Genomic DNA, 23,698 nt, shown 5'->3' with positions numbered 1-23,698 from the left:
CGGCAGCAGCGCAGAGCGCAGTCGAGTGAGCCTAGTCGCCACAGTCGAGCTGCGATCTCTCGCGCGTGATACAGCTACGCCGAGAGGAAAGGTTAACGCTCGAATTTAAAATACAGTGTACTCTGCGTCTGCGTCTGCGTGCGAGCACCAACCGTTCCGCAGAAAAATACGGGCACCGTCCGTAGTGATCGATGGATCCTACGCCGACGTTCCGATGGACTTCGCGACATAAAGCCGAACCAGACGATTCCTGGAACGATCGAAGAACGTGGGCGAGACGCTGACGAACCCCGAGGTTGCTCGTTTCTGCTCTGGTTGCCGATCGTTTATCCGGCGTTCTAGAACTTCGAGGAATTCTACGAGGAACTCGTAGGACGAGTATCGATGATAGCTACAACGAGACACGTTCAGTGAAAGTGTGGGCTCGATCGGTGATCGCATCACCGGGTGACGCATTCGAACAGCGTATCGCGATCACGAACGATCGCGTAGCGTACGTATACACACGTACCGGGGCCTGACATCGCTCGATCCGATCTAGTTATCTCTACACAAACACTGTTATCGTTTTCGAGACAGGTACTGGGGCGCTGATCGAGTAACTTAAATGTTGCAACAAGTGTCACTCGAGTGCGCGAAGCCTGGCAACGGCAACGAAGCGACGGGCACCGGCAGGATCGCCGATTCATGATCCGCGTACGCTCGGTTCAGTGACCAAAGTGACTCGCGAAGGAAAATAGGCGTTTTTTCCCGGTGGGTGGAACGAAAATGTTCCTCGCGTGGCTGTTTCTAGCCGTTCTCGGTGTCGTCGGCGGACAGTCGGACGAAGGGTTCGACCAGTCGTCCATTTATTACACCGAGCCGACTTTCGTCGATCCGAGCGGCAACAATGCGAACGGCGGGCTCACGGAGCTGCGAGGCGGTCACATTGTCCGGGGACAACGGCTGTTGGAAAGGTCGAAAAGCCCTTACCTGGTCCGGGAGGATCTGTACGTCGAGCGGGAGGGCGAACTGCTGATCGAACCGGGGGTTGAGGTCCGATTCGGCCCTATGATCGGTATCACCGTTCGGGGCGTAATCACCGCGAAAGTAAGTAACCATAGCGCGCCGCACAGTGGGCCAAAAGCGCCAAAACGTGGCCAAAATGCAAAAAATGAATTTCACGTTAGGGGTATGGCTCTTGCTGTATTGGATTCTCAGGTAATGACTGTATAAGAAGCCGAAGGTAAAAAGGCCTTACTACCTATACCTGCTAAATGGTGGGAGTACAAATATCCCATACAGTCGTCTCGCAGTTTTCGTGCAGTGAACTACGTTGTGAAAAAAAAAAGGTGTCAAGCTTACAATTTTACGGAAATTGAATTTTTTTTTGTGCGTGTACGATGGATGCTGTTCCTGGAAGTAAATACTATACATAATAATAACATTGGATTTATATTAATTAATGTTTGGAATGTATGAAGTGAACGATAATACTTAGTGCACAGATTTTACAAATGTATACTAAAAGTTGTATATTCCACAATATTCCACGGAGATTCTTGTCGAGTCTTGTAGTAGATACTATTATTTAACATTATTTTGAAAAAGTAGCTGCCCAAAACTGCCCCTTTCGTAATGCGATTCATTTTTGTCACAGAAAGGTAGTCATAGTACTAGTTACAAGCATGTTTTCTCGAGAAATTTAGAAGTTATAATAAAATTTGTTAAATAAGCATTGTATGGTTCCACTTATAGAGTTTTCTGATACAACAATTTCTTTTTTAACAATAATTTTTTTATTGTTTAAAAAAAAATTTATTTTTGTGTTTTGTAATTTTGACATCAGATTCATATTCGCCGGCCCGAAAAATATGGGAATACTAATTTTCAGGAAAGTCCAATCATTTTTTTTTACGCATCCGCGATATTGAATCCGCCATTTTGTTTTTTTTTATAATTTTGACATCAGATCGGCCCGAAAAATATGGGAATACTAATTTTCAAGAAAGTCCAATAATTTTTTTGGTTACGCATCCGCCATATTGAATCCGCCATTTTGGTTTTTTTATCATTTTGACATCAGATTCATATTCGTCGGCCCGAAAAATATGGGGTTACTAATTTTCAAGAAAGTTCAATAATTTTTTTGGTTACGCATCCGCCGTATTGAATCCGCCATTTCGTTTTGTTGTAATTTTGACATCAGATTTATAATCAGCGACCCGAGAAACCTATGAGTGTCAATTTTGAACTAAATTGAAGTACTTTTGGCCCACTGTGCGCCGGCGAGAAACACGCCGAGCGGAATTCGTGACTCATTCGAATTGCACATCGTTCTTGGAAGTTTCGAACGATCTAACGGACATAAAAAAAAACGCTTGCAAAAAATCTTCAAATCGATCGAACTTCCGAGGAACTTAACAAAATTCTAAGACCACCGCCGCGAACAATGTAGTCGCGATTGAAAAGAAAGCAGGGGCCATAAATCCCGGGCTAGCGAACAGCAGCGCAATTAGAGCAGAAAGAATAGGATGTCGGTACGCACAAACTACGAGAACAGATTTCGTTTCCAAATGCCACTTTTTTTTTGCGCGAGGCTATGATTAACTCGCCCGCGGAGCGAATGTGTTTGGTGTACGCGCGCGCATGTGTGTATGCCAACGTTGAATGAAATGACTCATCCAGACGTACGATTGTGCACGTGTTAAATACTACGGGCATGACAGAGCCGAGCACCGACGACGGTTGCAATTGAACTTCCCGGAATGTTTTACGATTCTCTTTACAACGAAATTTCGTCGGCGAAGCCTGGTTTTTATGCCCTGGCCTAATTGTCGTTCCATTATTTCACAATCGTTTTCCCTCGCGGCTCGCGACCACTATAAACCAGCTCCGATATCGCGACGAGTTAAAAGTTTCCCTGGAATCGATATCACCATGGTGCCGATAAAAGCGATAAGGCAGCATCTAGCCCACGGCCCCGACGCACCTGATCCCTAACACGACTCGAGTAAAAACTACACGAATTAACAATAAAAACCTACCACCGCTGGTCAAAATAACTGGTTGCAGATTTTTTATTTTATAATTACTGAAATTATGAAGACGATTTCGTGGAAATGATTAAATGAATATATTTAGTAGAGCGTGAATTATAACACTAACGCGCAAATTCCAAGTAACTTCAATCTCGTCATTTTGATAAGACAACACGTATAACCCAGTAAACAATTTGTTGTGAATTTGCCACCAAAAGTCCACAAATTCCGGTCCATCTGTTTCCGCATTAGGCTCGGTATTTGAGTGCAAAGTTTACAGCCAAAATTCCATGCCAAAACCAGACCAAATCGAAGCCAAATCTTGACTTCGTTATAGAGGGCAGGCCGGTCGCAGTAACAGCGAACCTAACCTTGTTCCAAGAGTAAACCTTGCTTGTAGGAGGGAAAACGGAATTAAATTATTGAGGATATATGAAATTTAAAATTATATAATTTAGAAGTTTAAATAAAAGTCTATGTTTCCTCCTACAGCAAGGTTTACTCCGATTTTTCTGGATATGTATTCGTAGAGTAAGGACTTGGTGCGACCGACCTGCCTTCTATAACGAAGCCAAGGTTTGACATGGAATTTTCCATCTGTTTCCACATTTGGCTAGAAATTTTTCGATAAATTTTGGTGGCAAATTCATAAAAATCAGGGACCGCATTTTCCAAGCAGAGTTTGGTACCAAATGAACAAGTTTTTTTCTCGCAAAATGTGATACAAACCTTGCGCAAAATTTGCTCGAAACAGCATTTGGCTAACTGAGTAGTTACTTTTAAGCCTCGGTAGGATTGGTGTTAATAGAGCAACTGAACCGCTCCGATGTTTGTCGAGGTTGACCAATGTCGGGAACAAAAATAAATAGAATTTTTACGCGGAAATTTTCACTGCGCCTTATTAGGCCTTGGTTATACAGAGAGCGGTAAAACAATTAACGGCAAAGCGGAAAAAAATAAAGCAAACACATTACACAAATATGAGATTGGCCATACACAACCGAGCGGCGCGGCATCGCGGGCGACGATGAGCGACAGCAATTGCCGCTCGCCGCTGCCCTCTGTATAACCAAGGTCGTCGACGGGTTTTCGAAATCGAAAGAAACGAATATGCAGTGTCGCCAGATGAGGGGAGGAAGCACGAATCGAGGGGAAAAAGGTTATCCTCTCTCTGCCAGTATCGGAGTACAACAGAGACGGAACGCGTCACGTGACCCGCCTGCGGCGAAAGCAGGGGGGATAGCGTGGTAGAGAGGGAAATTAGAGTGGGAGCAAGTCTTGATCTGGAGACGCTGCGAATATGCCCCGAAGCGTGCTCGATTCCCGCCCAGTAAACAATTGGCTATGGATTTGCCACCAAAACTTGTCGACAAATTCCAACCCATCTGTTTTCGCATTAGGCTCGGTATTTCAGTGCAAAGTTTGCAGGCGCAACTCCATGTCAAATCCATGCCAAATACATGCCAAATCTTGCTCTCGTGAAGAGGGCAGGTCGGTCACCTTAAGAACGAGCCTAACCGCGATCTAAGAGTAAATATCGGGAAAAATCGGAGTAAACTTTGCTCTAAGAAGGAAAACAGAGCTAAATTATTGAAAATATTTTTAGAGCAAGGTCTTAGTGCGACCGACCTGCCCTGTACACGAGGGCAAGGTTTGGCATAGATTTGGCATGGAATTGCGCCTGCAAACTTTGCACTCAAATACCGAGTTATCTGTTCAGGCTCGGAATTTGTCGACAAGTTTTGGTGGCAAATTCATAGAAAAAAGGGACCATATTCTGCTCCGAGCATGGTCTTGGCACCAAAATGACCGCTTTTTGCACGCAAAGCACGATCACAAACGTTGATAAAAATTTGCTCGATGCAGGCATTTGGCATGGAATTGCGCCTGCAAACTTTGCACTCAAATACTGAGTTATCTGTTCAGGCTCGGAATTTGTCGACAAGTTTTGGTGGCAAATTCATAGCAAATAGGGACCATGTTTTGCTCCGACCATGGTCTTGGCACCAAAATGACCGCTTTTTGCACGCAAAGCACGATCACAAACGTTGATAAAAATTTGCTCCATGCAGGCATTTGGCATGGAATTGCGCCTGCAAACTTTGCACTCAAATACTGAGTTATCTGTTCAGGCTCGGAATTTGTCGACAAGTTTTGGTGGCAAATTCATAGCAAATAGGGACCATGTTCTGCTCCGACCATGGTCTTGGCACCAAAATGACCGCTTTTTGCACGCAAAGCACCATCACAAACATTGATAGAAATTTGCCCGATGCAGGCTAACTGGACGCTTTCTACGAAACGCGTTGTTATCGAAGCGCGGTCAAAGTATCCACCGTGAAATATCATCTGGACGGAATGGCTACCCGGGGTAATTCTATATTGCCTTTAAACCTGCGTTTCCGGTGGAATCGTAATCGCAGCGGCTCTCGAATACCCTTTAACTCGTTTGGTCTCTCGTCGCGCGCTACTTAGTCCCTCGTTCAGACCCGTCGCGCGGTACTTTGCAACGACGTCGGATCGAGTCGAGCACGATGGACAAAGAAAGACAGAAAAAAGAAAAAGAAAAAGGTTGCACGATTTGCGAGCACCGCGGATAATTAACACGGTACCGTTGTTCGTTCCGCGAGGTCGCGAATGAAAGTAAACACGCGGTGAGAACAAGCTGTGTACCGACACCGGGTCGCTGGTTTTCTTTCTTCCCGCTTGGCGAAACGACGCGACGCAGGGGACGGGAAGGGAGTTCGAAACGTAGGAGAAAAAAAAAAACGTTAAACGGCGACACCGTGGAAGAGAAGGCACAAAAGGGTTTCGAAGCGTGTCTCTGAAAGGAACGTCGAATCGCCGGAAATTCCAGAAACACGCAACCCGGTCCCCGATGATTGTTGCTTTATTCGCGGCACGTTGCGGTAACGTACGATCGTGCTCTGTGCCCCCGCCCCCGAGCCCCTCGTGATGTGCGTGTACACGCACCGAGGTACGCAACAGCGACCAGTGTCATTAATATCCCGATAGTTAAGCGTCGAAGTGTGCCTCGAATTCAGATACAAAAGCTATTTTCAGAGAAGCGCGGTCTCGTCAGAATGCGCTAGAGATGCAAACTGTGCGCAACACTTTTCACACATTCCGGGGATCGGGAAGCCAGGGTCGAGTTCTTCTGGGGTATCCGATCCGGGACCGGCGATGCTACTTTGGAATCGAGTTACAGGGTGAAGGGGCTAGCATTGTCAGGGGTTAAGTTGATTGGAAGTAATCCACTCGAACCGGAGGGGATTTTTCTAATCGGTGGCCGGAGCGAAAGCCCTCTAGCCAGGAGCCGGCTAATGGCTTCATTAAGAACGGGATGCGAAGAACGTGTGCAGTGTAAAAGCCGTGAACGAATGAATCAGCTCTGTGCGCGCCGCCTCCGCTGCGCGATGCGTTCGGAGTTCGGGTCACGGATCAAACGGCGGTTCTTGGCCCGAACTGTTAACCTTCGACCCCGCTAATCCGCTTATACTCGAGACGCGACGAGACGGGACCGAAACCTTCTTCCTAGCGCGGCAGAATTAGGATGATCGTATCATCGAGACCGGCTCACGACTAAATTCCGTTTGATGGTCACCGTAGGGCCTACGGTCGTAGGTCACAGAGCAAGGATGTTCAACTCGTGGCCCTTGAGGCACCGTAAGCGCTCGCGGCTAGCGGCTTGCTACGGTAGTAGCCCCTTGGAGATGCGCTTCGATACGCACGAATCGCATGGGCGGAGAAACGGTTCAGCGCATGGCGGGGCGGGTTGATACTGCGCGCTATGTTCGGTGTACCGCGGGTTGTCGGTCCCGTGGGATCACGGTTCGATTTTGCTGCAGCGCGCTGTCGCATTTTCAGGGGGAACCGGAAGCGCCGATCCTGCTGACAGCATCCGAGGCGAACAACCAGCTGCATCCCGTCGAGTCGTCGCCTACGATACGTCTCAGCGATGGCCCGACTCCCTCCGAAGGCCGACTGGAGCTTTTCCATCGAGACGAGTGGCGAGCCGTTTGCACGAACTCGAGAAAGTAAGGGTCACTTTATACAGGGTGAGCCACTTAAAACCGGCCACCCGAATAACTTGGCTGCTATTAAAATTATTTGGTATCGAGGGGCTGATCATCCGATGTTACTAGTTTTTTGATAGGTGCAGGCGTCAAGGAGATATGAAGGTCATCTCTGTATTTTTTAAAATGGAACCACACATTAGGGGTACCCATAAGTAATCAATTAATTGCAAAGAATTTGTTTTGCCTGTGTTCAAAATATTCTGAAAAGTATAATTTTTTTTTACAACCCTGTGATAAAATGGCGGCGTCCGTACCTTCCGAGGATCATATTCGTCATTGCATACTTTTTCATTTTCATGCGGGATTTAATGCAACGGTAACAACAAAGAAAATTTGCGATGTTTATGGAGATGTATTGAAGGTCAACAAGTGTCAACGTTGGTTCAGAAGGTTTGCTGCTGGTGGACGATCAGTTGAATTTGATAATGACACAATAAAATCTCTAGTGGAAGCTGATCCAAAATTAAGTGTACGAGAATTATGGAGAAGCCTTGGGTCCACATAGTCAACTATACAAAGGCACCTACACGAAATGGGAAAGGCATATAGGCAAGGAACATGGGTATCGCATCAATTATCTGAGACCAATAAGAATATTCGTCGATCAATTTGCACTTCATTGCTATCCAGATTTCGTAGAGATCCATTTCTTAGCAGAATCGTTACCGGAGATGAAAAATGGATTCTTCATGATAACATAAAGCGTTCCAAGCAATGGCTTTCTGCAAATCAAACCGCAATATCAACCCCTAAACCTAGCTTATCACTTAGAAAGGTGTTGCTGTGCATTTGGTGGGACTGTCGTGGCATAATTCACTTTGAGTTGTTGAAACCTGGAGGAACAGTTACTGCTGAGTTGTATTGTCAGCAATTACAACGGCTGTATTCAGAACTATTGAAAAAGAGGGCATCTTTAGCCCACAGAAAAGGTGTAATACTGCAAATTGACAATGCCCGGCCCCATACAGCGAAACTCACTCAGGAAAAAATCAAAGAATTGCAATGGGTTTTACCGCATCCCCCCCCCCCCTACTCACCGGATATTATTCCCTCTGACTATCATCTTTTCAGATCTCTGGAGCATTATTTAAGAAATAAAACATTCATTACTATAGAAAATGTAAGGAGGCACCTTGAGTTATATTTTGCTTGACGAACTCTGGATTTTTATGAGAGGGGGATTGAAAATTTGCAGGAAAGATGTCAAACTGTCCTTGATAATGATGGAGATTATATAATAAATTAAGAAATAAAGACCTGAATTAACTACAAAGTCTGTTTTAGATTTCAAAAAATTGATTACTTATGGGTCCACCTAATATTTTTTAACTCTTACGATTATACTCTTATTATTTCTTGAGACAATTTCAACGATACAGTCATTCGAGGTCATTCAAGGTCACACACGTATAAAAGGATGAAAAATACAAATTCACTGTGAATGCTTACGTGATAGGATATTTTCAGTTTTATCAATGAAATCAAACTGAGTCAATCCAAAATGTAAACAAAATAATCTGCTACAACCAAGCTGCAGCCAAGTTATTCAGGTGGCCGGTTTTAAGTGTCTCACCTTGTATATCCCGGTTCCGGGGCGGTGAGTGTGCAAGCGCTAGATGTAGGCTAAAAACGGGGTAACCAAATGTCTGTCGACAAAACGGCCGCGTATTTCGTTACCCCGTTTTTGTATCTGGCGCTTACACATTCACCGGACCGGGACCCTAAAACGATTGATTCAACAACTTTTCGAAATCCTAGGTTACTCGCGAACAAACATATTCTAATTCTCTTTCTATTCTCTGCCGTCCACTCAGCTGGACTCGAGCCGATCTAGAGACAGCGTGCAGGCAGCTCGGCTTCCAAGGAGGACGATGGTGGTCCTGGATGGACAGACAATGGCCCGCGAAACCGAGACTCCTTTACGAGCAACCTGGCTGCAGGGGCACCGAGAATTCTCTGACGAACTGCGAGAGGTGGTCCGACAGACAACTCGGCGGAGGCGTTTGCGGTAAAACTTTCACGCTTTACGACTCGCGGCCAGCTCGAGCCAATCCAAGGAACGACGGTCCCTCGACTATCCCGGAAGATATTAGAGGCTCGCGTGTGCTGGTCTGATTGCAGATTACCATCCTGATCTCGGAATCGCGTGCGCGCCTCGCCACGACGGAGCCACAAAGGCGATCAAACACTGGAGAGGAATTCGCTTCGAGGATGCGCTCTACGATAATCCTCTGATCCTGGAGAACACTCTCTACGTGCGAAAATCTAAGTCGATATTACGGAACGTAGTGATAGAGTGAGAGCATTCTTCTTGTGTAATCGAGTAATAGGTACATACGTCTTCGACGTTGGTCTCTAATGTTTTACTTTGTTGAAAGGCACGCGGGAACTGGCCGGGAGTATAATGTTACCGCGGCGATCGATGTGGAAGGTGTCCCGCCGCAGATGGAGTCGATTTCGGTGCTTCACGCAGCCTTCACCGGCATCAATATCACCACACCGAACGCCCCTGTCGTCATAAACAATTGTACCGTTCAAAACAATAGAGGTAACCGCGACAGCAATGAGATTCGACAGGGTTATCAGACGTGTTGGAGACTGCGTTCCCTGACCCGTGGTAACCCTATCCCGGTAGGATACGGAAGAAGACATTTCTCTTACATGTGTCTAATTTTTCGACAGGATACGGAATTTACATGAACAGCTCGTCGGGAATGGCGCACATCAACGAGTGTTCCGTGTTGGACAACGGCGCCGACGGAATCAAGTACGTTCACTTCGACGAGAGGCCCGACGACAAACTGGATCGCACGGAGGTCTTCGATCTGTGCACGTTCCCGACAACGGCCAGTCAAACGTTTCCTGTTATCATATCCATGGAGCAGAGCAAATACGCGCCCAGTGTGAAAGTTTGCCCGCAAGTACGCCCGTGGTGTCCGCTGCGTTTCGCGCGTTCCGAGTCGAGTCCGAGCCGTTACGCTAACCTCGCATGTACCCTTTACGCGTGTTGCAGCACATATTCACGCGACCAGGACACGTTCTGACGATGCACTTTCTGCAAATGAAGACCGACAAGAACAACAGCGCGATCGTCGAGGTTTACGACGGCAACAGCGGCGCGGAGAAATTGCTGGCCAGAGTGAGAGTGAAGAATGGCACGTTGCCGCAAAGCGTGTCGACCACTCGGCAAAATTTGTATGTCAAGTTCATCGCCGAACCTCGCATCAACACGCTCGTCTTTGTGCGACTGATGTCGGGCTACCGTGAGTTTCCTTAACACCGATCCCGTTCGCTTTTCAATTGTAGTCCTTGTTTTCCAAGGGATCGATTTAATCCGTCGCTTTCAGAGAAAACGTACGATCTGAATGTGACCGGAAGCGTGATCGCCAGCAACAATGGAAGAGGAATCGCGGTGGAGAGATTGCGATCGGCTCTACACATCCACGAGACTTCTGTGTCGAGCAACAAACACGTGGCCGGTGTACACGTGTTGGGCGGCGCCGCGGACGTGAACATCACCAGCAGCCGCATATCCTTCAACGTTGGAGATGGCGTGAACATCACTCACACGGGTGGCAACCGTAACGTTTCCCGAACCAGCATCTCTTCCAATCAGGGCTACGGGTTCGCGGTGTGGTTGAACGACAGCTCGACCACCGAGTACGTCAACTTCAATCAGACCACCGTGGTGGAATATTCCCAAATATTCAAGAACAAGGATATCGGTGTTCTGGTGAGTGTTTGTCGCAGAAATAATGGTAGCTAATCCACTCGTACCAAAATCGTCTTCGAGGATAACAACACGTGTCGATTGCAGGTTGGTAACGCGACTGGCGACACCTACGTGAACGTGACCGGTAACTGTTTCAACAGCAGCGCGGAGACCGCTCTGCAAGTGGAGTCCAGTTGGAGGCAGAACGAGGGTCTACTGAGACTTCAAATCGGCCACAATTCGTTCGTGCAGAACGCCAAGCTCGGTATTAAACTGAGTCCTGCCTTGAACTTGCTGGGGACCATCGAGTACAATCACTTCAGGAAGCAGGGGAGCGGCTGTATACTGATTAAGAATCCTCTGTACGAGGAGTTCAACGTTCTGGTCGCCTTAATCACGGTGAAGCACAACGAATTTTATTGGAACCGTGGCTCGTTTGTAGTGAACGTCGGCCTTTCGCCGTACAGCGACCGGCAAGAGTTATTGTTCACGAGAAACTTCTTGCGCGACAATCGTGTCCACGAGCTGTTCGATAACGGGAACGTTGCTAGGTCGAGATTGATACCGCGTTCCCGGGTGGCAGCGGTCGTCGTTGTCTCCTCCGACAACGTCCACGTGTTCAGGAATATTCTGCACAATCCAGAGTCCAGGTACGAGATCGGCTCTCACCTGGAAGATCAATCGAAAGTCATCAACTGCACGTTCAACTGGCTGGGATTCGGGGAAGAGAACAAAATATTCGATAGGCTATTTCATAGGTGAGTTTCCACTGTACTCGCAGTCCTCCCCCCGGAATGTCTGTAGATCAAAATGATTTCAATCGGTTTGAGGCAGATCCGTCGCCAGATAGAAAGCTGACCGTAAGATTACCTTGCAGGAAGGACCGGTACAACCTGGCGAAGATCGAGTACCTGCCGTACTTGTTGCACAGCAGCAATCCAGCTGCCAACACCATCATCTCGAACCCGACGTTCGTTCCTCGGTTCGTCACGCCTGGAACATATTTGGTCGGCGGTGAGGTTGACGGTCAGGAGTTGTTGAATTCAGGGGAGTACATAGTCGAGCGTGACATCAACGTACGTCCAGGAGGAAAATTGATTCTTCATCCTGGCGTGACGTTGCGGTTCCCTCCGGCTGTAGGAATGATGGTTGCCGGCAGATTGGATGCCCGTGGAAAACGGCCGAGCGATATTTTGTTTACTTTGAAAGAGGAGGTCTTCATGGATCCGGACAACGACACAATGACGAATGGCGGACCCATAGAAAAGAATGAGATGGAACCACCCGTGCGACTGCTCGGGGGGAAGAGCAATCTAGAGGGCAGATTACAGGTGCCTATTATTCGAGGACAGCAGTCCCTTTTTTCTTTTTCTCTATCAAATGTTATTTAAACTCGTCGACGCTAAACCCTACCATTTTTTCGTCAAGGTGAAAGTTGGGGACGGATGGGGTACCGTCTGCAACTACGGCTGGACGATCCGGAACGCAGCCCTGGTCTGCCATCAGCTCGGCCTCACTCTGGACCCGGATAATTGGTTGCTGGAGCGCTCCCAGATCCCGAACGCGGGTATCAACGAAGACATCGTTCTCAGCAACGTCAGGTGCACCGAGGACGACAACGATATCTCCAAGTGCCGCGCGGAGACTCGGCAGCATTTCGAGAATTCCTGCACTCATGACAACGACGTTGGCGTCCGATGCTCGGAAGCGGCGTGGGCCGGTCTGAGATTGGGCCCTCTGGCCCAGAGAAGCGACCTGCAATTCGTGACCATAGAGAAAGCAGGCTTGCTCGACTATGCCACCAATTCGTTCAAGCCGGCACTGCAGATCGACTTCGCGAAGCACTCGTTGGACAACGTCAGAGTGATCGACAATCTGCAGGACGGCTTGGGCGTCCTTTATTCGGACATATATTCCGCGGACGCTATCAATACCGTGAGGAACAGCGACTTCTCGCAGAACGGCGGCAGCGGTATCAGCTTCAAACAGCTCGGCATGGAGATCGTCAATTCGAAAATGGAGAACAACAAGGTAGCCGGGATAAGACACAATCCGGCGCTCTCCGCTGTTCAACAAAGAGAATTTGCTGGTTGGTTCTTGCGCATACCGGACACGGTCGATTCCTCGTACAATCCAATCGTGTTACCGTACCAGGTGGCGCCCATAGAGTTGGCCAACGACGAGACCAAGTACATGATCACGGTTAAAGTTACCGGAGAGCGTGTCAGACGAAACGTCAACATCAAAGTAAGCGCTCGTGCGAATAACGCTTTGCTACATGTATATTGTGCTCGCAGAAAATGTTGTTACGCCAAGTTCCATGGTGTTCACAGTGCAGACCGGGTTACGTGATCGGCATCCAGCTTCTGAATCCGATCGAGAATCGTAGCAGCGAACGAATCGTCGTGTACGACTCGCAGTACGTCGATCCTAGCAGAGATGTCTGGGACGTGAGACGGGACCTGGCTGTGTTCCCTGTAACGTCCAGCTCGTTTATGGTGATCCTAGAGTACGATAGCGGGACCGATGCTCTCGGCGGTGCTGTGATGGTCTTGACGGCTCTTCGGGCCCCTGTGCAGGTACTTGCGGAAGTTTAACCTCTTAGCACGGCGCGCTCGTCCGCAACTCTGCCTTCCAAAGCCACTATAGCGGTTCGTACTGTTCAAATTGATGCGTTCCACGGAAACCGCTATAATGGCGTACTGTTCAAACTGATGCTTTCCACGGAAGCCGCCATAGTGGCGTACTGTTCAAACTGTTGCTTTCCATGGAAGCCGCTATAATGACGTATCGTTCCAACTGATGCTTTCCACGAAAGCCGCTATTGTGGCGTACTCTTCAAACTGATGCGTTCCACAGAAACCATTACAGTAGCGTACAGTACTTAACACTTTACCGACCGGTACCGGTTGAATATCCTACACACTTCTTATCGATCATTCGACGCTGAAGGTGTATAAACGCTAGACACAAGAACAGGGTAACCACATTCTGTCAGCAGATTTAATAGACTATCAAACTAATAAACTAATAGGCTACCGGTCGGTAAGTGTCGGGGACAAAAAGTCGATAAATAGGCTATCGGTCGGTAAGCGCCGGGGACAAAAAGCCGATAAATGAGCTACCGGTCGGTAAAGTGTTAAGTGGTTAAATAAAACAACCGCTTGGAAGTAAATCGTGCCCCTTTGTTTGCAGGACATCAAGAGCAGAGTGGTGAGAGGACCGATTCCCACGCTTCTAGTCAAAAACTCCAAGATCAAGAACAATAAGAGGGGCATCCTCGCGTCGTTCTACAACAGGTACCTGGACGAGATCGGCGACCACTTCTTGCGGAAGGCGAACGAGTCGATAAAACTGGTCGGATGCGAGATCTCTCACAATCGGGAGGAGGCTATCTACGTGCACTCGCCGTATTGGAACATTTACCGAAGCAATTTATCCGAGATTGCCATCCACGTGAACGACACTTTGATCACCGACAACGGGAAGGGAATATATCAGTTCAGCCGGGACGCGAGGTACTCGAACAACCTTTTCCACTGGATTATGCAGGATAGCACCGTCGAGCGGAACCAACGGGGCGGTTTCGAAGTGCTGTTGCCGGACGTGTGGCAGTACAACGAGAACTTCACGCACAGCTTGTACTTCGGGAACAACACCTGGCGAAACAACGACCAGTTCGGGTTCGTGGTGGACGGACATTACGCCACGTTGAACATGTCCCACAATCGATTCGAGGAGAACCGATGCAAAACCGGGCTGATCTCCGTTCGCGGTATGGAGAAGAAGATGCGGATCGACAACAACCGGATCGAGAGCAACACCGGAGTCTACATGGTGGAGTTCAGGGCGGTCAGCCAGTCGGAGATCTTGGGGGACGTGGACGCTCGGTTCTATCACAATGAGATCAAACGGAACAGCTACGACCTGGCTGGCATGGGGCCTCGTCGCACCGACGACAGTCCGAGTTACGTGGTCGGATTCCACGGTATTCAAAAGGTGCGGATCAACAGGAACTTGTTCGGTCGGAACTCTCTCGACTACGAGCTGCTGGCTGGCATCAGAACGGCCAAGATCAACAACGAAGTAGACGTCGCTGAGAATTGGTGGGGAACTTCCGACGACGTGGATATAAGGTAACAAGATTATTTGAAAGATGCGATTAGGTCAGCTTCTGTTATCTTTGTAAAGAGGAAAAGCTTGAACGACAGCTGAGAATTTTCAGAAAAAGAATATTCGACTTCGACGACTGGAACGACCACGCGGTTGCCAACTACAGGCCCTTCCTGACCAGCGACGCGTTCGATTCCTCCGTTTCCGCTTCCTGGCAGGTCGCCAGGGAAGTGGACCTCGACAACTTGGGCGGTCGTATAGTGGAGAACTTGTCTATACAGGCGAGGGACAGACCGTACGTGGTGAGGTCGGATATCACGGTGATGCCGGAAGCCACGTTGCACATTTATCCGGGCGTGGTCATGGAGTTCGCTCCGAACGTTGGGATCCTGGTCCTGGGCACTTTGAAGGCTGTAGGCGTGCCTGGTCACGAGATCATCATGAAGCCGATGGAACGCAACGATACGGGGACACCGAGACCGACCACGATGTCCGGGAACGTGGTCTCCATGTCGGAGGAGACTATACGCCTGTGCAAAGATGGACGATGTTCTTCCTTGTACAACGAAGGTAAACGAGTTGTTCGCGGGTTCGATTCGAGCGTCTGCACTTTCTAACACGGCCCTCGTGAACAACCACTTTCGCAGGGTTCCTCGAGTTCTTCAACAAGACAACCTTGCAGTGGATACCCTTGTGCGATACTAGGTTCACCGAGAGGAACGCGCAAGTGGTCTGTCGCCAATTGGGCCACGATACGCTAAACGTCTATGTGTCCTACGATCGCAGATACGAGCTGCACCCTGGCTCTCTGATTCGCGTTTGGTCCTGGCCCGAACCACTGCAGGTATACACACCGTTAGAAAAGCAAAGCAACGGCGAACTGTCCGATCTTTCTTGTGGATCGTAAATCGCATTGTTTATTGCAGTGCACCGGCAAAGAGGAGAAGCTCGAAGACTGCCAAATCAGGTTGAACGGTCAACTGTATGGTCACCGGCACGAATGTCCCTGGGACAGCCAATTCGTGTTTATAAGTTGCGGGAAACGCAATCTGGACGACGCCCACGACTACTGGGGCGGCATTCGCGTGGCCAACAGCGAGTTCGAGCATCATTTGTACGAGCACCGTATCCACGACGTCGTCACCCACGAAACGATCAGACGCGTCGAGTCCGTGTTGAAGCACGTCAACATCACGGGCGCTGGAATCCTGCATTTCGAGAAAGCGGCCGCTCTGCAAACGATCATGAAATCACCGACGATCACGCACATCAACGTCACCCGCAGCGCTTATCACGGCATCAACGTGGTGTCGCCGACTCACACGGTTAGCCATCGAGCTTCGCTTTCTTTCGATCCTACGTAACAGTAATAAGCGGCTATCAGGCTGCACGACGAACCGCAACGTAATTCGATCGCATCGTGTTTCTAGGTGGAGCTGCTGTTCAATACCGTGGACAACGTGCTCGGAAACGGCGTGAACGTGCTCTCTATAACGGGAGAGGGTCGCGAAGCCGACGAGAGTTCGTTCACGCCCATCAAGGACCTGAACATTCCCTACCACTTGTTCAGCATGATCGACATTTGCGACACGGCCAAGGAGATCACGTTGGAGGAGCGAGTGATCGTGTATTACAAGTACGACAATCATCCGGTGAATTGCGTCAAGATCTTCCGCAGCGTCTACAGGGCAAAGCCCTTCGGTTTCAGGTTTGTTCGCGTTCGAAATTAAACGATCTGTACCATGCTCGAGCAAAAAGGCTCTCGTCAAACAGTTCTGTCGCTTCCGCAGGCTTCTGCAGTTCAATCTTTTCAATTCTACCGGAAAACCAGGTCGCGTGGACCGTATTACTCTGTACGACGGAGATATCTACAACGTCACTGCCAAGAGCATAGGTCACCTGGAAGCTAACACCCCGGACGAGAAGAAGCTGTTCAAAACGCAGGGACCCAGCCTCAGTATAAGACTGTTCGCTAACGGTGCGAGCAGCGTGCACGGCTTTATCGCGGAAGTAGTCACTCTGCCCATCTCTGCCATTGGATTTAGTGAGTTCGCACAGTGGATGTAGTGCCAGACTCAGTGTGGCCAGATCAAGACTTGTCCCCCACTCTAATTGCTATGTCTACCGCGCTATTCCCTACGCTTCTGCCGTGGCCCGGTCACGTGACGCGTTTCGTCTCTGTCTTGCACACTTCGGTCAAATGAGAGTGCTCACGTTCGGGGTTTTAGTGTTCCCACTTTTCCTGCATCATCTTTTTAGCCTGGAACAGAACCTGCATCACCTTTTTAGCCTAGAACAGAACCTGCATCAACTTTTTAGCCTATACCAGAACCTGCATCATCTTTTTAGCCTGTATTAGAACCTGCATCATCTTTTAGGCTGGATCAGAGCCTACAAAGAAGAGCCTCTTTTAACATAGAAGTAGCATCCACTTTGGTATTATTTGGAATCCGCTGCTAATGATGCAGGTTCTGGTCTAGGCTAAAAACTAGACTAGGGGGCAGCACTATACCGGGGACTCTAAAACCCCGGACGTGAGCACTTTCATTTCCTCTCTGCGGGGGAACTTTTTCCCCTCATCGGGCGAGACTGGGGCCCGGCAGTGCCGCCAGATCAAGACTTGTTCCCCCACTCTAATTTCCCTTTCTACCGCGCTATTCCCCCATGCTTCCGCTACGGCCCGGTCATGTGACGCGTTCCACCTCTGTCGTGCATACTCCGTTACTGACTGAGAGGGGGTAACTTTTTCCCATCAATTCGTGCTCCCTCCCCTCATCTGGCGCCACTGGCCACCCTGGCCACACTGGTTTAATGGATGACGGTACGATTTCAATGTCCCTTCTTTTCTGATACAGACCGCGACGTGCAACACAACATATCTTACTCCACGATATCGAACTGCCGCGAGGGAGCGATCAAGTACGCCAGCGCTGGCGAGGTCAACGCGATAATGACTCTGGAGCGCAATCAGTTCACGAACAACTGCGAGAAACTCTACGGAAACTTCTCCACCTGTAAATCTGCCCTCTGGTTGGACGTACAGAACACCCAGTCCTTGTTTTTCAGAGTCAGTACGATCAAACGCTAAACGAAGTGATTTTCTAACTGTAACACATAATTATCTTTTCAGAACAATTTGGTCCGGCAAAATCAAGGCGGCCTCTCGATCCGTGCCGATTCCAGAGGCTCGGCGACCTCTCTGAAGGGGTGGATACACAACAATCTGTTCGCAGAGAACTTCAACAAACCTGCGCTGTACGTGGAAATTAGTAAAACCGTGGACCCGCGTGTCGTACGAGTACTAACAACCGCCGCTTACCTTTCCTTTCAGATACGTGGAGGGTCGTCAGAGCAGTCCGTATCAGGAGGTCACCATATTCAGGAACTATTTCACGAAGAACAACGCCCCGTACGACAACAATATCGTCCTGAAGCAAGTAGTGAGCAACATGACGCTTAACTATTTACACGCGAATCTCGGTGCGCATCTCCTGGAGATCTCAGGGTTCGAACGAGTCAGGCTGCCCATCTACCAGAGCACGTCTCACAACGGATTCTACAAGTTGGTTCCTTTCGACGAACGTCTCCCGTAAAGATATTTCGAATTTTGTTGTCGGACGATCAATGAACAATGTTTCAGAAATTACGCGGTGGACCGCCATGGACGCAGCACGATAGTGGCCGGCACCCCCGGTCAGCAGTACGTCGACAACGTGTTCTTCAACCCGGACAACGACTACGAGATGCTCACCACGAATCGATCACAGTTTGTACCGTTCCATGTATCCTTCCGGTCGTTCGAAACAGCAATTAAACATGCTACCTTGGATTGTACAGGCAATTAGAAATGTGGAGGGCTCACGTGGACGCGAGACACAACTGGTGGGGCTACAACGAATCTCTACCGGTGGCTGGCAGGATCAGAGATCAAGGTGACTCTCCCGAGTTGCTCCAAGTCGATTACCAGCCTTTCCACATGAGCAACAAGTCCGTTCTGAACGGCAAGTGTCCGCCAGCCTGGGACCTCGTAGGCGACACCTGTTACATCTACATCGGTGCTCCCATGGACTTCTTCAGCGCCCGAGATTTTTGCAGAGTGAGTTGAGCGCATCGCGTTGCACCATCCGCGAACTATGTTGGAATTTGTCTAACGTTGACTTCGAACGTTATCGTATTCAGTCGGTGAACGCGTCGATGCCGTTCGTCATGGGCGACTATCTGGAGTTATGGCAATTCCTTCGGAAGCAACAAGACCGCTATGATTACTCGGATCGCGCTTGGGTGCAGCAACTGGACAGGGTGGATCAGTGCACGACTTTCACTTATCAATCCATCGAGATCGATCACTGTGCTCAGCCGAGTCCGTTCATCTGCGAAATCGGTGTGTTTATTCGACCGAACGTGTACACAGATTAGGGAGACAGTTTTAATAACGTTACACCGTTGTAGATCCCAAAGTGAATATCGATCCTCTATCTTGGAGGAAAGACATCGTGGCTGTGGCCGTGCTGGGATCAGCCGGGGTTGCTCTAGCGTTGCTAACGGCAGCCATTGCCCTGTGGGTGTCCAAGTCGAAGAAGAGGAACATCGAGCGACTGGAGAGGCGAAACTCCATCAGACAGTCATTGCATTCTTTGAGATCGGTCGGTTCTACCTCCGGATTCACCGAGCTTGCCTATCGTCGCAAACCTATTACGGTACGCTATCAAAGTGTCATCTAGCCCAGCCTATGACGTTCTGCTATTTCGCGCCACGATTTTATTCGCAAGGGAAACAATACATATGATATGCTTTCGTTTTCAGACAAAGAACTCTACGGACACCTTGAACTCCAAGTCTCTGGACTACAAGAGGATGCTGAACGGTGGAAGCATAGACTCGATGGACAAGTCCCAGTTGAACTCCTCGATGGAGGACAACCAGAGCTACGACGTCTACGAGGCCCACAATCCACGGTACTCGCCCAGCACCAGCGACTTCAAGAGCACCGCCCAAAAGTACGGAGTCCCTCAGAGCGGTAGCAACCCGGTGTTCGACCTGACCTACCGCAACGAAGGGTTCCGCAATCATTCCACCTTCACCTCGAGGAGCGCCAACGACTGGCCCACCGAATCCAACACCGAGACGACCACGGACGAGACCCCTGTCGCCGATGCCACCCACGAGAGCTCGTACTTGAACAACACGTCCACTCTGCCGCTGCACTCGAGCCTGGTTCTGACGGACTCGATCAGCGAATTGAAACGAGACATCGAAGCGTCCGCTGCCTACAGGCCGGTCGACTACGAAGTCGGCCGCAGCTACGACAATGCTCCGTTGACACCGAGCCAGGCGTCGGAACCTGTTCCCGAATACGCGTCAGATTTCAATCCTCCTATACCTCCCCATCCCTATCAGCATTACGATGAGAGCAGACCCAGAAGCGAAGTGCTGTTAGAGACCAATTTGGACAGCGGCGAAGAGAAACCGTTGAGGTCGAAGAGCGAGGTCTTGCTGGAGACCAATCTGGACTCGTTCCTGGTCAACGAACCCACGGAATTGACGCAACTGTCGGCCACCGCGAGGAGTAAGAGCCAACCTCTGGAAACAGCTATGTGAACTCTGCTTCAGGGCAGGCCCAAAAGAGAGGCATGTAAATGTACCCGCTGAGCCAAACTCGGATCACGCACGAACAAGACTTAAGCAGACCCACCGAGTTCTACACTTAAGGCGGCGGACCATAAAGAGGACAATCAGTGCAATAATACATTGCTAAGTCTCCGACGTTCGTTATGGTTCTTCCTCGCGCGACTCACGGCAAGTTAATTGTTCTTGGTAACACTGGATCTCCTTGTTCGCCTGGCGTGTGCAACGCTGATGTGAGATTCCTTTTTTGACAAGTATAATCGAGCATATTTGCAAGTTGTACCTAATTATGTAGCATATAGTATATACACCGCAAATGTATCGCGTAGATTTAGGGAGACTTATTTCGAGTAGCGTGTACAGCGAACGATATCGGAGAACGAGCGTTGCCTTGTAGAGCGATTCAAGTCGCATAATTTATATTCTTGATAGTTCGCGTGGTCGTAAAGAAATATACTTGTCTTTTACTCCGATCCGGGAGATACGAGATGTTTGTCACAAATGTGTGGTGTTACCACTGCCAAACTAGCGAGGAGTACGCGTTTTCTGAGCTGCACTCGCCTTGTGATAGATGCAGGACTTCGTGTCTGGCCTGCATTGATAACTCGTTAGAGCAGAGCTGCTCAATATGCCTGTTAACGGTCAAGGGCAACCGCCGATGCCCGTGGGCCAGTGTCGCCAGATGAGGGGAGGGGGCACGAATTGAGGGGAAAAGTTACCCTCTCTCTGCCAGTACCGGAGCATGCACGACAGAGAAGACGTAGCGGAAGCAATGGGGGAATAGCGCGGTAGAAGGGGGAATTAGAGTGGGGGAACAAGTCTTGATCTGGCGACTCTGGGCAAAGCTACGGGCAAATGACTTAGCGGAGTGGGAATAGGCTGTAGCCACGGACCTAAAGGACTGAGCATAGAGTAGATTTGTGGGTGAGAGGGATGATGCTCTGAGCGGAGGGGGGGGGGTCAATGTTTGACAGTCGCCATGTAGAGTGGTTAAACTGGTACTGCCATTTATATAACGTCGCGACAACACCGCGTGTATCCTACAGGCGCTACACTAGTATTTAAAGTCGTCTATAGAGCGCACCACAGTTTTAAACACGCAAGATGGCCGACAAGTTGATACCCCTTCCGTCTTTTGCCTCATCACCACAGAATTATGCACAGTCCTTTAGATCCGTGGCTGTAGCACACCCGGTATCTGCCACGTAACTGTGACAATGCGTATGACAAATACTCGCCCGCAGGGGCGTGACTTCGTGCCCGCCGTTCTGTGTATGCCCAGAGCAGTGCCGCCAGATGAGGGGAGGGGGCACGAATTGAGGGGAAAAGTTACCCCCTCTCTGCCAGTACCGGAGTATGCACGACAGGAAGCGTAGGGAATAGCGCGGGAGAAGGGGAAATTAGGGTGGGGGAACAAGTCTTGATCTGGCGACGCTGGTCCAGAGCAAGGAAATCGCTGCCCGTTCGGGCAGATGCTGAACAGCATCTGCGTTAGCTCTGCGTTGGAGTATAGCTTACATTTTAGTCGATTAGGGAAAACTACATCTACGCGGAATCGAGTCGTTGCATAACGCGGTTGCGAGAGATATAGTTTTCGTTAATGTAGGTGATCTCACCAAGCGCCTTGATTAAGAGACATTATACATATTGTAACAGATTATCCGTCCATAATATGTAAGCTCACGATGCAATCGACAGTGCCTCTTCAGGCTCGCAATAACTTGCGCATCTATGACGCAACAACGCAATTTCGTATGATAACTTTTTGTATCGTTGTTAGGGGTGAATTGCAAGGGAAATTGAGCGCTATTTTTATCAGGGAACGAAGGCTCGAGGAACGCGAGTGTTCTACTGCGAATTTATTCTTCCAAAGAAGGACTGTTCGATCTGTGACAACATTATATTAATTTAATTACACGGATTGCGAATATCTTTATACATATGGAAATATATTTATACGTTTTCACAAGTCGAGAAACTATTTCGAGATCGTCGTTTTTCATTCTTAACACGTCCCGTACTTTGAATTTGTAGATTGTCCGCGACGAAGCTAATAAACGAACCGCATCAATTCGAAAAAAACAAATGTTTTCGTAATTATTTATTATTTCGACATTATGCATGCATACGTATTATATATTCTCTCGTGGTATAATTAAATAGACATTTCGTTGCGTGTACAAGATACAATACACGGATGAAACAAAAGGGTTTCCGCGAATAAACTGTGGTAGACTGTTTTAAAACAATATCGAATATATTAATATTAATATCGTTAATAACATTATTAAATATCGGGATCAGATTACTATTCGTCGCAGCCGTACTTCGTGGACCGCGAAAACGATCGATCGACAACGGAATTTCGTCTATGTACACGTAGACGAAATTTACTATTTATATATATAATATATATAATAATATATAATATATATGATACAATATATAATATATATAATATAATATATAATATATATAATATTTATATATATATAAATTTTGCATTTTTTGTAAATAAAGCTCTCTGTGTGCTCGCGACGTGCCTCACGTACATCTAAAACGACTCTGTCGTCGTTGCATAAATTTCTTTATCTAAATATGCTGAAACTTACAAAAATAAGCCTGCGAATATGTATATATTTCTTTTATATACAACTTTGTGCGAAAAGAGAGTCACGCCGAGATCGCATATGCGAGAGACTTCCGTCAACAACGGAATCATTTCGTTCGATTACGCGAGATACATTAAAATATTTAGCTACGGGCAGAAATATTGAAATCCGTCCCGCCACCAAAAGGCAGTTCAAATAATTCTCGATACATCGAGCGGGATCGACGCGCGCCGCCGCGGGAAAATTTGAAATAGCATTTAACCGCTCTCTCTCTCTCTCTCTCTCTCTGTCGCTCGTGAAAATTCCTACAGGATCAACAACAAAATAAAAAACCGATTGCCGTACGAACCGAATTTTGGCGTATAACAATCCGCACAACAAAATGTTCTATTGTCCCGTTCGATGTTCGATATTCGATGTTCGATGGATACGAGAGGCTCGTTCTTTCGATCCCTCATTTCACACGTTTAAAACAAAAACAAAAAGGATCAGGAGGGTTATTGCACCAATCGTGCGAAACAGCACATACGAGAATAC

General features: G+C 48.5%; 1 protein-coding gene across 1 annotated transcript; it reads left to right on the top strand.

Moving 5' to 3' along the window:
- The first annotated feature begins 768 nt into the window (after positions 1 to 768).
- Bark (C-type lectin domain-containing protein bark beetle) lies at positions 769 to 20,522 on the top strand. The gene is made up of 26 exons (XM_076799670.1): positions 769 to 1,089; positions 6,888 to 7,057; positions 8,914 to 9,107; positions 9,221 to 9,395; positions 9,478 to 9,647; positions 9,782 to 10,020; positions 10,113 to 10,362; positions 10,447 to 10,832; positions 10,917 to 11,569; positions 11,689 to 12,142; positions 12,240 to 13,058; positions 13,145 to 13,390; positions 14,007 to 14,947; positions 15,037 to 15,494; positions 15,572 to 15,768; positions 15,851 to 16,249; positions 16,355 to 16,632; positions 16,715 to 16,968; positions 17,780 to 17,991; positions 18,055 to 18,179; positions 18,256 to 18,486; positions 18,565 to 18,690; positions 18,762 to 19,020; positions 19,104 to 19,305; positions 19,374 to 19,621; positions 19,728 to 20,522. The coding sequence occupies exons 1-26, from the start codon at positions 769 to 771 to the stop codon at positions 20,520 to 20,522; spliced, it is 8,802 nt and encodes a 2,933-aa protein (XP_076655785.1).
- Positions 20,523 to 23,698: the final 3,176 nt, after the last annotated feature.

The sequence above is a fragment of the Halictus rubicundus genome, chromosome 13 (assembly GCF_050948215.1).
Source record: "Halictus rubicundus isolate RS-2024b chromosome 13, iyHalRubi1_principal, whole genome shotgun sequence".
Classification (NCBI taxonomy): Eukaryota; Metazoa; Arthropoda; class Insecta; order Hymenoptera; family Halictidae; genus Halictus; species Halictus rubicundus.
The sequence above is the reverse complement of the archived record's forward strand: the minus strand, read 5'-3'. Positions and strand labels throughout refer to the sequence as shown.